Source organism: Scyliorhinus torazame, chromosome 15 (assembly GCF_047496885.1).
Source record: "Scyliorhinus torazame isolate Kashiwa2021f chromosome 15, sScyTor2.1, whole genome shotgun sequence".
NCBI classification, from domain to species: domain Eukaryota; kingdom Metazoa; phylum Chordata; class Chondrichthyes; order Carcharhiniformes; family Scyliorhinidae; genus Scyliorhinus; species Scyliorhinus torazame.
The window spans coordinates 11,638,206-11,653,632 of NC_092721.1; the positions used below are offsets into that span (position 1 = coordinate 11,638,206).

The following is a 15,427-nucleotide window of genomic DNA, read 5'->3' on the forward strand; positions in this document are numbered from 1 at the left end:
AAAGCAAAATGCCCACATCATTCATTATTTGTTTCAGATGGGCTGCCAGATGTGTGCCAGGCGCAAGGCTAGAAATCTCTGCCAACGATAGACGTTGCAGCACGGAAACCATTATTTATGATCCACAAGAATGTCTCCCAGCTCTCTTCATCTAACTCTCATCAGCCTATCCTACTATTCTTTTGTTTATCCCTTGTACATCTTTGCTGGAATGCATCTATGCTATTTATCTCAACTATTCCATACAAGTTCCATCTTCTCACCATTCTCTGGCTAAAGATGTGTTTCCTGAATCCCTTATTGGGAATATTAGTGACCATCTTATTTTTTAGAACTCCTAGTTTTGGTCTCATCCCACACGTAGAAACATCAGCTTCTCTATATCTACCCCTTCCTAACCTTTGTCAGATATTTAAAGAGCTATATCAGGCCAACCCACTAAAATCAGCAAATGAATGTCAGGTTCTAATTCTTCAGCCACCATGTTGGTGTTAACGCCACCATTGGGCTACCAGACTGAAGGAAATGAAAAGAATGTTTAACAATAATGATCTTTATTATTGTCACAAGTAGGCTTACATTAACGTTCGGGTACACGGAGGGAGAATTCAGAATGTCCAATTCACCCAACAGCACGTCTTTCGGGACTTGTGGGAGGGAACCGGAGCACCCGGAGGAAACCCACGCACACACGGGGGGAGAACGTGCAGACTCCACACAGACAGTGACCCAAGGCGGGAATCGAACCCGGGACCCTGGCGCTGTGAAACAACAGTGCTAACCACTGTGCTACAGTGCCACCCTGTTTTAAACGGTGCATCTGTTGAAACCAGTCATTTCTAGCACCCAATAGGAATGCCCAAGATAATGCTTGAGTATACATTTGGACACAGAAGTGCTTATACTTAGAGAGAGAGGATTACACATGGGCCAACGGTGCATGATGGCATTATTGCCCTGATAAAGATGCCCTGGCAATTGTCTAGCATTTTCACCTCTATCCTCACTGTGTCTCCTGGTTAAGATTTTTAAAATCTCCTTGTTTTCAAACCCCTCCATAACTCTGTAATCTCCTCAAGATCTAAATTCCTCTGAGATTCCCCACCCCCCCCCCCCCCCCCCCCGCCCCCGCCCCCCCCCCCCCCCCCGCCACTCCTCTAATTCTGGTCTCTCCCACATTCCCGGTTTTAATCACTCCGCCATTTACGGATGTCCCCTGAGTCGCCTCGGCCCAAAGTTCTGTAACTCTCTCACTAGGCCCCTCCGCCTCGCTTCCCTCCCTCCCTCAAAAACCTACTTCTCTGACCAAGCTTTCGCTCGTCCGGTCCGAAAACCCCTCATGCGGCTCAGTCACGCACTTTACAACTCTGCTGGGAAGCACCTTGGGATGTTTTTTGTTACCTTAGAGGCGCTATACAAATTTGAGTTGTTGCTGGTAAGAATGTTTAGACGAGACAAATAGGAAACAAGTAGAACAACATTCAGAATAATTAAGTCAAGGATAAGTAATTTAGAAGCTCCTCAATGTGGCCTGTAAATAGCAGATTCTCGGTCTAAAGAACGAGTCACATTATTCTTGAAATAACATTGGTTTAGCCAGAGAAGGACAGAAACAGGTGAGAAGTACTGTGGAGGAGGTGCCATTGAGAAGGATATTAAAAATTACGTCAGTTTCAGACTTTTGGCAGAGAGATTAACTTTGCTAATATGTGGGTGGAACACATAAAATGTGACACAGAGAACATACACCGGCATCTTTCTGGAAAGTAGGAGAAAGTTTTTTCCAAAGAAGGCAACACAAAATAAAGGATCAATAAATTACTTGACTTGAATCCCACAAAAGAATACAAAATCTTCAGACAGGCAGAGAGACAGGGAGTCCTTCCAACTAAATCCCTGATTCTCCATGCTGCCTATTTGGTTCTGGGCCATTAAGTATTGGAGCTGAGCTCGGAGGATTGGAAAATTACTTTACATTGGCTCCATTGTTTAAACAAAAAACAGCTGAAGTTTATTGGGCACATCCTTGCCTCACACGCAGGTTTTGGAGTTTACCCATACTGGAAAAGGATGCTCCTACTAAACCCTTCCCCACTCACACCCAACACAGCAAAGTCGGCCAGTATCTGTGGAGAGAGAAACAGAGTTGATGGGTCGGAGTTTCCGTCCATCCCCCTCCCCTCCCCCCGCGACTGAGTGGCAGAGGTGGTCTGTCATTGGCTGGTGGTGAGACCTTCTGATCCCGCCACTGTCAAAGGGGTTTCCTGTTGTTGGCACCGTCCTGCGCCGTAGCGGGGTGGGGGGGTGGGGGGGGGGGGGGGGGGGGGGGGGGGCGGCGGCGGGATTGGAAGATCCCGCAGGCAGGGACGGCTGCAAAATCCCTCCCAACGTTTCAGGTCAAGGTGATTAGAAAGGCAATGTTGCCACAGTGGGGGATCTAAACTGGAGGATCAAAGAAGAGGTCTAGTCCAAAGATGTAGACAAAACAACTGGGAGCGGAAACGTCGATCTCTGTTTGTCCATATTTAGACGATAATTCCCACCAAACCAACAGTCATCATATAACAGTCACCACGACCTGAAAAGTTGGCCTGAATATTTACTAGTAGGGGGGGGGGGAAATGTGGGTGGTCTAAATTGGGGCAGTGTGGGTCTTAATCTCGCCCTCGGGAGCCGCTGGCCAATCCGTTTGGCTGGCAGTTCTTGGCCGCACTAAGAGCGCATTGCCGGCTCTGCAAGAGGATCAAGATCAAGGCCCCATGGATCCCTGGAAACAGCTAAGTCCAGGGTCTTGGGCAGGGAGGGGGTTTGGGCAGGTCGCAGAGAGGCGCACGGGACTGGGACAGTGAGTTTAAAGTAACAGATGGGTAGGGGGAAAGCGGGGCGTTCTATCTTAGGAGGGCTCCCCCAGGCCTGAAAAGGGCAGCCTCCTAAGATAGAACCCTGCTTCTTCCCAGCACTTCAAAGAAATTATTATTTTAAACATCGGGCTGCCCACTCCCGCCTGACTGCCCACCCCAAATGTATTATGGCGAGGGCAGCAGATTATTGGGTTAATTAGCTTGGTAACAAGCCTAATTGACCCGGGATTATCTATTTAAATATGACAGGCGCCTGCTGATTTTGGCGTACGGGGGTGGGTGGGAAGATGGTGGTGGACCCTATTTAACTTGCCCCCTTGCCATTTAAAATGAGCCTTTAACTCTATTTCTCTGCTCACCTTAACTGCTGAGAATTTCCAGTTCTTCTAAATTTTTTTCATCTCAGAATTCCGGCAACTGCATTATTTTGCTTTTGTATAAGTCCCAACAGCAATGGCCGCCAGAAATTATTAGCATTGTAGCAAGTTGAAAACCACATCATAACATGTATCCATTCTTACTTCACTTATAATTTGCTGTGTCAATTTAATCTTTTCAAATCTACTCCCGATCATTTCCAAAACTCCCCGAGCTCCGTGTCAGACTAAATCCTAGCAATAAAGGATATTTCCAGTCTAATTTGACATCTGCAAACTTTGAAAATTCTGACAAGTTATGGAGCTTTTTCTTGTTCATGGGGTGTGAGCATCCCTGGCTAGGATGTTGCCCATCCCTAATTGCCCTTGAGAAGGTGGTGGCTAGGATGTTGCCCATCCCTAATTGCCCTTGAGAAGGTGGTGGTGAGCTACCTCCCTGAACTGCTGCAGTCTGTGTGATGTAGGTCCACCCATAGTGCTGTTAGGGAGGGAGTTCCAGGATTTTGACCCAGTGATAGTGAAGGAACGGCCGATATATTTCCAAGTCAGGATGGTGTGTGACTTTGGGGCGGGGCGGGAGGGGGGGTGTAGTTTGCAGGAAGTGGTGTTCCCATTCGTCTGCTGCCCTTGTCCTCCTAGATTTTAGAGGTCATGTGTTTGGAAGGTCCTGTCGAAGAAGCCTTGTGAGTTGCTGCCAAGCAGCTTGTAGATGGTTCACACTCTCGGCACAGTGGCAGAGCGAAGTAAATATTTAAGTTGGTGGATGGGGCGTCGATCGAGTGGGGCTGCTTTGTCCTGGATGGTGTTGAGATCCTCGAGCGCTCGTCCAGACAACTGCTGACTTGTGACATGTAGAAGGTAGACAGGCTTTGGGGAGTCAGGAGGCAGGTTAGTCAACGCAGAATTCCCAGCCTCTGACCTGCCCTTGAAGCTACAGTGTTGTATGTGGCTTGTCCAGTTAAGTTTCTGTAATATACTTTTCTAACGTTTAAACCCTTCACTGGAATTCTACGGCCATTGGGAGTCTCGCTTCCCGGGGGGTTTCCAGGCAGCATGGGGTGGCTACAATGGGAAATCCCATTGACAAGTGGCGGAAACAGAGAAACCCGCCACCAGCGAATGGCCCTCCGCCGAGTTCCACGTGGCTGGGTTTAGTAAGTCGAGGGGAGTCCGACGAGTTTCTTAGAAGTCTTTTCATTCAGCTATCAAAAACTTCTCCTCACCTCTCCCTCCGCCTCTTCTGCCAATTACCATAAACCCGTGTCCTTTAGTTACCGACCCATAATGCCAGTTAGAAACAGTTTCTCCCAATTTATCCAAAGTAATTTCTGAACACCTCCATTAAATCAAATTTCCCGCCCAGTATTTGAAGCCTGGAAATCATTGCTCGTCAGAATTTTGAGTTGGAGACAAGTATTTAATTTAAACAGTCATGGAATTCATTGACTTTTTCTTAATAAAAATCTGCATGTGTCACATTGCAAAGAGATTGAGTTTTGAGATGGCTTGTACCTCCACAGCAATGCTATAATCCACCATTGAAACACTAGTATTTCTGTGCCAGCAAACGTGCATTGTGGTATTGCCACGATGGGGTGATTGTCTCTCAAGAGAGGTCCTTGAGGCACTTAGATCATCTTCAGATTCATGCTCTACTGATGTCTCATCTGGCGATTCTAAAGAATTGATCGAAAAGTCCTTTAAAAATTTACAATAATCCAGCAACCTGGTCAACTTGTTGGGCTAAATCAACGGGTGGCATTAACATCAGGGATGAAAAAAAATGCTACGTACATTATCGCAAAACACACACAATCCCAACAGAAGGTACAGCCACTGGGTCTGATCAGGGTACAGTGTGAAGAACGGAGTGTCGGAATCCAGCATTCTTTTAAATTACACCTAACACGCAGGCTGAAAACCAAAACAAATTGAAAGGCTTCAAAGCAGGAGAATGATTCCTAATTTTAAAAAAGATTTGAATTGTTATTTAAAAAAAATAAAAATATTTAGAGTTCCCAATTCATTTTTTCCAATTAAGGGGTAATTTAGCGTGGCCAATCCACCTAGCCTGCACATCTTTGGGTTGTGGGGGCGAAACCCATGCAAACACGGGGAGAATGTGCAAACTCCACACTGGGACCTCGGCGCCGTGAGGCAGCAGTGCTAACCACCGTGCCACCGTGCTGCCCTATTTTCTCTGATGGAGAGAGTCCAAAATATCTTTCAAATTAAAGTCAGATTTGCTGGTGATGCCTTCTTTGCACAAAGGTGGAGATCCGGAACTCCCCCCCCCCCACCCCCCAACCCTCCACTTTGTTTCCAACACTAGAAATGGTGAAATCAGCGGTTTCTAGTGAGGTATAATGGGTAGATTGTTCACAAACTTGAGAAACCTAATAAAACTAGGGAGGAAACCAGTACTGATGATCATGGGCAGGAAAACCCAAGGATCAGAATTCAGAGGCTGAATAATGTCCTTCTGTGTCATAATGACTCCATGGCTCAATAATAAAAGTGTAGGCCTGTGGGGATAGAATGAGGGAATGGGAATGACTGGATTGCTCTACAGAAGGCTGATATGGGCTTGGTGGGCAGAATAGCTATATTCTGTTCCGTAATGACTCTAGACATTCTCGGGAGGCACGGGACAAGGGAATAATCTCATACACAATAAGATTGAAGGGGTTGTTTTGCTGGAAAAAGATTTTAAGATGTTCATGTTAGACACAATGGTAGCAGCATCAGTGCTTACAGTGGTTAGACTGATAATCCCCAAAGTCCCAGGAAGAAGTTGAGAATGTCGAGTAGTAAACAATTATGCTCTAAATTGGCCATTTACTTCCCAAGATAAAACAGAGTTTGGGTCTCAAGGTTAGCTAATCAACATTTCTACATGGATACAGGACCCATGTAATTCACATCACCATGGAGATGGGTTTTGACAGGGCAAGTGTTTCTAAGACATCCCGGAAACTCTCAGATACAGGCAGTCTGCCAGGATTTTGGAGAGAGGGAGAAGCTGGGGGATGAAAATCTATGGTTGACTGGACAGGAATGTAGGTGGGAGCTTGCGCATGGACTGAAATAACCAAATTCGTGAGGATTTGAAACAAGGCTGGAAGTTTTCCCGAGCTTGTTCTAGAGGGAGAATCTGCTGGAAGCACTCACCATGAAAGTTCTGGGGTTAAACGTTACCAGGCTGGGAAAGGAAAACCCTTGGGAGCTGAGAATAATTTAGGATGGATCTGGGAAAAAGCACATGGCTACCTAAGGGACAGTGTAAAGTATCTTTTTGAAGTGGGATTTTCAGTTGTGTTCAAAGAAGAAGGGGAAATTCTGCTCTGTGGTTTGATTTATAAATCGCTTGCAAAAATAGCATTGAGTCAATAGTGCTTTTAGTTTGCTTATTACAGTTAAAGTCTTGAACCATGAATTCTTTTCATATTATCCTTTCAAATATTACCTGGATGTCTGTATTTTTTTTAAGTTATCGGTCTCTACAGAGATTGTATCAGCACACAGAGGCCTACTTGCATAGGTCTAGGTTTAGGATAATCTTTTCTGGCATTCATTATTCTACTAGGAAGCCAGTCAACATTTTTGCTTTTAGAGGCTCAAAACCAATTAATTACAATGGCTGAAAAGTAAAAGGAGTTCATGAATATTTTTAAGTACATTATTTTTCAGAAAAGTTTCATTCACACTTTTTCAACTAATAGCCCCAATATTGCATAATTCAATATCATCCTGAGGCCATTATATCGTACTGTATGTTCTCATGTACTGGGACCATCATATTTGTTCATATGACTCTTCAAAAGTCTTTCTCATGAGATGACACGATCACAAGTTCTTTTTTTCTTTTCTTTTTATAAATTTAGTGTAGCCAATTCATTTTTTCCCAATTAAGGGGCAATTTAGCGTGGTCAATCCACCTACCCTGCACATCTTTTGGGTTGTGGGGGCGAAACCCACGCAGACACGGGGAGAATGTGCAAACTCCACACGGACAGTGATCCAGAGCTGGGAGCGAACCTGCGACCTCGGCACAGTGAGGCAGCAATGTTTTTTATTTTAGAGTACCCAATTATTTATTTATTTCCAAATTAAGGGGCAATTTAGCGTGGCCAATCCACCTAACCTGCACATCTTTGGGTTGTGGGGGTGAGACCCACGCAGACACAGAGGGAATGTGCAAACTCCACACGGGAGTGACCCACGGCCGGGATTCGAACCCGGGTCCTCAGCGCCTTAGGCAGCAATGCTACCCACTGTGCCACGTGTCGCCCCTTGCGTCAGCAATGGTAACCACTGTGCCACCGTGCTGCCCTAGATCACAAGTTCAATAATAGGTGGCAATTACTTTATTGTAGATTTGATGAAATCCAAAGAAAGCACTGGCCTAAAAAACACTGTAACTCAAAGAAGAAATGCTAGCCAAGCCTGCGAAGCTGGTTCAGCGTAGCATTAACTTACTGGGGGGTCCATCACTGGGGCTGAGAGTCATCAGTTCACTCGGCAACCCGTTGCATTGTTGAGCGAGATCGACAGCCATCTGCAAATCCTCGATCCATTTGTCCATCTCTACCTGGGCACTGATGGAAAAAAAAAAATCATGAGATTCGATTCAAATTGGGTGCAAACCACTCTGGTCTGTATGAACTTTCGCAGTTCGTAACAAAGCACTTCTTTCTCATAGAAGAAAGCGTTGCGGAAAGCACGGTGGCACGGTGGTTAGCACTGCTGCCTCACGGCGCCGAGGTCCCAGGTTCGATCCCGGACAGGGGTCACTGTCTGTGTGGAGTTTGCACATTCTCCCCGTGTCTGCGTGGGTTTCGCCCCCCACAACCCAAAGATGTGCAGGGTAGGTGGATTGGGCACGCTAAATTGCCCCTTAATTGGAAAAAATGAATTGGGCACTCTAAATTTATATTTTTTAAAATAATTATAGAAGAAAGCTTTGCACTTCCTGCCCATTCAATGCTTCACTTCTGGAGTCAGGATTTTGGATTTTAGGAGTCAGCGCACCACAGGAAACGGCAAGGTGTGTCCACTCGGCTTCTTCATCGTGAAGTTCAAGGCTTTGGTTGAAAAGCTTAACTAGGTTCACTGTTGCAAAAATGACCTAAAACAGATTTAAGAGGATTGTTGGTGCCTGTGGGATTGTAAACCTCTATTAGTTAGCACTGTGTGGACAGGAGAGCGTAAGGAAGGAAAATTGGGGTCGGGATTGGACGGGCAAGATTATTTTTTATTATCACTGTTCATAGGATTTACAGTGCAGAAGGAGGCCATTCGTTCCATTGAATCTGCACTGGCCCTTGGAAAGAGCACCTACCCAAGCCCACGGCCCCAACCCCATCCCCGCAACCCCACCTAACCTTGTGGACACTCCGGGGCAATTTAGCATGCCCAATCCACCTAACCTGCACATCTTTGGTCTGTGGGAGGAAACCGGAGCACCCGGAGGAAACACACGCAGACACGGGGAGAAAGTGCAAACTCCACACAGATAGTCACCCGAGGCCGAATTGAACACGGGACCCTAGCAGTAGTGCTAACGACTGTGCCATCGTGCTGCCCAGTACTGTTCTTTAAGTTCCTCCCTTTAATCTCTTGACTTGCAATCATTTTAAGGATGTTATTTGATTGTTGGACAGTGAAGACAGCCAGTTCAATTAATCCACCATTTCCTTATTTTTGTTTTATAAATATAGCGTACGCAATGAATTCTTTCCAATTCAGGGGCAATTTATCCTGGTCCACCAAGCCTGCACATCTTTGGGTTGTGGGGGTGAGACCCATGCGAACACGGGGAGAATGTGCAAACTCCACACGGACAGTGACCCAGAGACGGGATCGAACCTGGGGCATCGGCGCCGTGAGGCAGCAGTGCGAACCACTGCGCCACCGTACTGCCCTCCTTTTTTTCCATTATTAATTCCCAAGACTCTCTCTCTCAGAGGGCCTATGGTCACTGTCGTTATCCTGTTGATGGGCACCTGAGGTAACAAGTGGAGATTGTCTCAACTGAGGTCAAATATATACAGGTGCAGAGCACTGATTGGATGGTTACTTGAGCACATATAAAGAGGCTCTTAATGACACAGCAGTGGAGTGAAGTCAGGAGATATATACCCGTAAGGTTTCACCCTGTGAATAAATCTATTCCACATAACAACTGGCTCTAGTTTGTTTCTTCACTAACTGACTAGCAAGAATTTAACCGTGATGGGCGGTGCCTTTCGCAACGGATCTTGGAAAGCAGTTTGATGCGATGTGTTCCATGGTCTGGGACCTGTGGAATTAATCATACATCAGGGGCTGGATTCGCCTTTCAGCGGCTAAGTGCTGGCTGAAATGGAGAATTCCCGGGAGTTTTACGATGCCAAAATCGGCGCTGAACCCTCACGGATTCCGGGACCAGTGAGGGGCTAGCAATGGTGCCAAGTGAAACTCCCAGCTCCCATGCCAAAAACGGCTGGAGAATGGCTGGGTCTGTGGCCGCGCATGCGCATGACGACACAACATGGCGCCGGCCGTGCGCCGACCCGACCCGCCAAACGCGACCCCACAGGCCACCCTCCATCAGTCACCCCAGACCGCGTGGAAGCCCCCCTCCCCCCGGTCAGCAGCACAGATCCCGGCCGAGTGTGGTGGCGCTGGACGCAGTCCGCAGGGTTCCCGACCGCTCAGACCACACGTCAACTGCGCGGTCGGGAACTCGGCCCATCAGGGGCGGAGCATCGTGGGAGGGCCTTCCGATGACGTGCCAACAGCGTTTCAACGGCGTGAGACGAGCAACACAATGATGCCATTTTGGAGGGGGCAGAGACTCATAAACCATCGTCAAAGTGGCGTCGCCAGTTACGAAACCGGCGTCGGGCAATGGACGCTCCATGTTTTTAACTTTTTAATTAATTTTCAAATAAACTTCCTGGAGAAGGGTAGAAAACTGATGTGCAGATTTGACAGAAGCCAACTGAACTCCGAATGTTGAATTACGGGTCAACATCACACAAACTAGGGTTGTATTCCCTGGAATTCAAAAGGTTAACTCGTCATTTTATCAAAGATTTCAGAATACTGAGGGGAACTGATAATGTCGATAGGGAGACACTATTTTGCGGGTTGGGGAGTCGTGGTCGAGGGGGCAAGGTCTGGAAATTAGGGTCAGACCTTGCAGGAGTGAAATTGGGAAAATGTTCTTCATGCAAAGGAATGGGTGGAAGTTTGGAACTCTCTTTAGCAAATGGCAATTGATAGACTTTGTTATCCAAATGTATTAAAGATTATAGATAAAGATGGGATGGAGTTTGGTCACAGATCAGTCATGATCTCGTTGAATAGCAGAACAGACTTGAGGGCTGAATGGCCTGCTACTGTTCCTATGTTGCTATGATACTGTTTCCACTTCAGGGTACCTCTCTGCAGAGTGATTTAATGTTCAATTTGCAACTGCTTCACATTCTCACTGAGCCCATTTATTCTGTCTATTGCATAAAATCATTCATTATTCTTTTGATTCCATAAAGTGGATTTGGAATGGGGTCACCTTAGGATGACAGCTCCAGGAAGTGCAAATTGTAGCTGTGACAACCGGAAAGATTTCAATCTCTCCGGCCTGATCACACATGCCCCCTACAAAAAGAAAAGCAAGCCCCTTGTCGAAGAAGCGACATTGCCCAGGTAGAGGGTGGCACGGTGGCACAGCGTTCAATACTGCTGCCTCACGGCACCGAGGACCTGGGTCACTGTCTGTGTGGAGTTTGGACATTCTCCCCGTGTCCGTGTGGGTCTCACCCCCCACAACCCAAAAAGATGTGCAGGGTAGGTGGATAGGCCACGCTAAATTGCCCCTTAATTGGGGGGGAAAAAAGTGGATACTCTAAATTTACTGAAAGAAAACAACAAAAGGAAACATTGCCCAGGTAATAATCGAACTATGTGACTGCCCACCAATTAGTGAAGATGCCTGTACCTGCTGCCTCAATTCAAATTACAGTAAACGAATGACATATCTAAATCTAATGTGCAGTTTTTGTGTCAATAGTGGACTCAACAACTGCCAGTTTACCTGATTCTAAATGCAAGCGCTTTGATTACCAGAGCAAGTTCTGTCATGTGAGTCAATATAGTAAAGTCACGACGGGTGAATGGCCTCCTGTGCTGTAATCAGTCTATGGTTTGTGAAGGAATGGACTGGCTCAGCCAATTGGTCTTTTTTATGTTGCGTGCCTTTTCATTCATTCAAACACACAAACTATCGGGGCGATTATCCAAAATGGAGACAAAGTGATTGCGCGTCGTGAACGGCGGCACGTTTCACCAAGGCACGAAACGGGCAAGTGGAAGACCAATTCTGTCCCCCTCGGGGGGCCAGCACGGCGCTGGAGCGGTTCATGCCACTTCAGCTTCCCTTCCCGGCGCCAAATGGTCGCCGTGCCAACCTGTGCATGCGCGCGGGACTTCTTCAGCGCACCGGCCCCGACTCAACATGGTGTCGGGGTTCAGGGGCCGGCCGCGCAACAAAGTAGGCCCGGGGGGGGGGAGGGGTCGGCCCGCCAATCGGTGGGCCCCGATCACGGGCCAGACCCCATCGGAGGCCCCGCCCCTGGTGAAGGAGCGCTTTTCCCACCCCACAGGCCGCCCCCGTCAGCGACCAGGGGTGAACGGCGCCGGAGGGACTCTGTCATATCCGCACGGTTTCTCGGCCCATCCGGGCTGGAGAATCGGTGGCCCCGCCGATTCCAGCGGCCGGCACCGCCTCAAACGCACCGGTGCAAATGGCGCCGATTATCCGCACCTCGAAGAATCGCGCACCGACGTCGGGGCGTCGTGGCGTGGTTGCGCCGATTCTCCGGCCCGGCGCGGGGCTCGGAGAATCGCGCCCTATACTTGGACAGTCAAATTACTCAGTTGACATTTTGAACACCCGCTTCATTTCGATGAGGCAACAAGTGTGAAGGGTTACAACGTGAACGAGGCCGGCTCCCTACCTTGCAGCTACAACGATGGACTGCCGCTGCGCATTGAGAGTGAAACAGTGAGGCAGCGACCACTCATCTTCACTTTCCTCAATCTGAAGAGAAAAGGTTAAAAAAGTCAAACATAGGAGCAGCTGATTGGCTGGCAAATTGACGAAGGGTCCAACTGGAACTATCAGTCTGAATTTAGTTTGAAACGGAAGGCCAGCTAAAATATCTCTCGCTTGGCATTGAGCAGCAGTGTTCATGTTAGTTTGTCCTCCAAGATTCACGACGTGGCTCCCAAGCTTTCCTCTTGCATCATGTAAACAGAAACATCCTTTTGGGTCAAGCTATTGGACAGGCTCCACCTGAAGGTGAGACCAAAGCTTGGGTGCCTTTGGTATAAGATAGTCACTGATTAAATCCAACGGGGATTCAGGTGAAACCGTTTTTTACTCAGAGGGTGGTGGGAATGTGGGACTAGCTCCCACAGGGAGTGGTTGAGGTGAATAAGGTGATGCGTTTTCAGAGAAGCTGGATATACTGACGAGACAGAAAGGAATAGTAGAGTACACTGGCAGAGTGTGGTGAAGGGGCTCGTGTGGAGCATGGACACCAGCATGGAGCATTTGGGCTGTTTCTGTGCTGTTAATTCTACATTCAATGTAACATTTAAGAATATAAATTACTTCCAAATCAACATACAAACAATCTATCCAGGGATAAACCTCTTCTTTTCCTATCTCCTGTACACGGGGATAATATAATTATGGATCAGGGAAGTTGGGATATATATTATTCCTTCTGCTGAGAAATGAATTGAAGATCACAAAAAGGTGGCTCCTGTTTTTAGTGTGTGTGGGATGTGGACATCACTAGGAAGACCAGCATTTATTGCCGATCCCTAACTTCCCTTGAGAAGGTGCTGGTGAGCTGCCTTCGTGAACGGCTGCAGTCTATGAGGTGTAGGTACACCCACCGTGCTGTCAGGGAGGGAGATCCAGGATTTTGGCCCAGCGACAGTGAAGGAACGGCCGATATATCTCCAAGTCAGGATGGAGTGTGGATAGAAGGGAAATTTCCAGGTGGTGGTAACCATGCATCTGCTGCCCTTGTGCTTCGAGATATTAGCAGTGGTGGGTTTGGAAGGTGCCGCCTAAGGAGGTCATGTCTGGTGCGTAGAACACAATACCGAGCTCCAGGTGCGGCTCAATCAGTCGTATCTAATCTCTCTCCATGACACGGATTCCTTCTGATCATGCTGTGCACAGATAATGACCTCTGGCCTTAAGAGCTATTTAACCTGAGAGAGAGGAAAGGTGGGAGATCTGCGCTCGAGATAGAAGATTCAATTGCCTCTGACAACACATCTCTCATTCAACAACAACCTGCATTTATACAGCAGCTTTAACATAATAAAATGTCCTAAGGCACCGCAGAGGAACACTATGCAACTAAATTTGACATTGAGCCACATAAGGAGATATTAGGACACGTTAACAAAGAGGTAGGTCTTAAGGAGCATCTTAAAGGAGAGGTGGAGAGGTTTAAGGAGGGAAATCTAGAGTTTACAGCGCTGACATCTGGAGACATGGTCATCAATGGTGGAATGATGAAACTCAGAGGATGGACAATTACATGGATGCAGCTACCATATTGTCAGCATATGAGTCGACCATTGGGGTGAGATGTTCCAGTCCCCGTTCGCTGGCGATGGGATTCTATCTTCCTGCCACTTGTCAATGGGAATTCCCATTGTAACCACCCCATGCCGCCGGGAAACCCACTGGCGGGGATGCGCCGCCAACGGGAAAAGTGAATCCCAACCACCGGAGAATTCCGGCCATAGAATCGGGGGGGGAACCCCTTCATAAATGGGGGTTGACTTGTACAATGCCAGCTTGGTGCATGGATTGTCACCATTCTGAAGTATCATTCGCAGGGGCGGCACGTTAGCACAATGGTTAGCACTGCTGCCTCACAGCGCCAGAGACCCGGGTTCAATTCCGGCCTCGGGTCACTGTGTGGAGTTTGCACGTTCTCCCCGTGTCTGCGTGGGTTTCCTCCGGGTGCTCCGGTTTCCTCCCACAGTCCGAAGATGTGCAGGTTCGGTGGATCGGCCACGATCAATTGCCTGTGAGTATCTAACGGTTAGGTGGGGTTAGGGGGTTACAGGGATAGGGTGGGCCTAGCTAGGGCGCTCTTTTGGAGGGTCGGTGCAGACTTGATGGGCGGAATAACCTCCTTCTGCACTGTAGGGACTCTATGTGATGCAAAGAAGGGACATGTCTTAAATTCCTGCCCAACACAGCTGTATCGGCAGCTTGACCCCGAGTGCCCAGTCATAAGGTATCAGGAGGTAAAACATTTATTTGTGGGGAGGCTGACGACTAGTGCGAATGCAGCATGTCAAGGCTGAAAAACGGAGGCTGACTTATATGCCAATTATATACAAAAGCACGATGAGGAGGGGCCGGAAAACCTGGGTCACCTTATACCTTAAATCGATTTACATGCTGTGATTTATGGTAATTCAGTATAGCAATATATTATATAGAAATGGAATATCAGTCAGACGCAAATTCAATTTGTATTAAATCAATACTTACAGTCATACCATATAAGGGTATCTGCCCATGAACTTTGAATTGGTTGGTTGCAGTCAATCCTCTACTTGTGTACAAGAGAATATCACTGAACTGGAACATTGGGGTGAGAGAGAGGGGAGGGACAGGGAAGAAAAGAACAGTTTCTTATTGAACAGTTCCAATGTCTGCAGTAAAGTATGTACTTCAATTGAAAATTAAACACTGCTGAATACGTTCATATTTAAACCCATGTGAAAAATCATATCATCAGCCAGCTGTGGCCCAGTGGGCAACAGTCTTGCTCCTGAGTCACCAAGTTCTGGGTTCGAGTCAGGGCCCAAGCTCAGAAATCACTCCATTGCAGTAGTGGGCTTGCACCGTGAGGGTGCAGTGGTGAGCTTGCACCGTGTGGGTGCAGTAGTGAGCTTGCACCGTGAGGGTGCAGTGGTGAACTTGCATTGTGAGGGTGCAGTAGTGAGCTTGCACCGTGAGGGTGCAGTAGTGAGCTTGCACCGTGAGGTTGCAGTGGTGAACTTGCATTGTGAGGGTGCAGTAGTGAGCTTGCACCGTGAGGGTGCAGTAGTGAGCTTGTATGTGAGGGTCTCGCCTTTCAGATGCAACATTAAACT

General features: G+C 47.6%; 1 protein-coding gene across 1 annotated transcript in view; it reads right to left on the reverse strand.

The window, feature by feature from the left end:
- Positions 1-15,427, reverse strand: part of LOC140391525 (FERM, ARHGEF and pleckstrin domain-containing protein 1-like) — a 326,539-nt gene that overhangs the window by 18,969 nt on the left and 292,143 nt on the right. Inside the window, 4 exon segments of the mRNA XM_072476099.1 lie at positions 4,751-4,914; positions 7,718-7,836; positions 12,241-12,323; positions 14,820-14,909. Of these exon segments, the coding sequence (XP_072332200.1) occupies positions 4,751-4,914; positions 7,718-7,836; positions 12,241-12,323; positions 14,820-14,909 (456 nt within the window).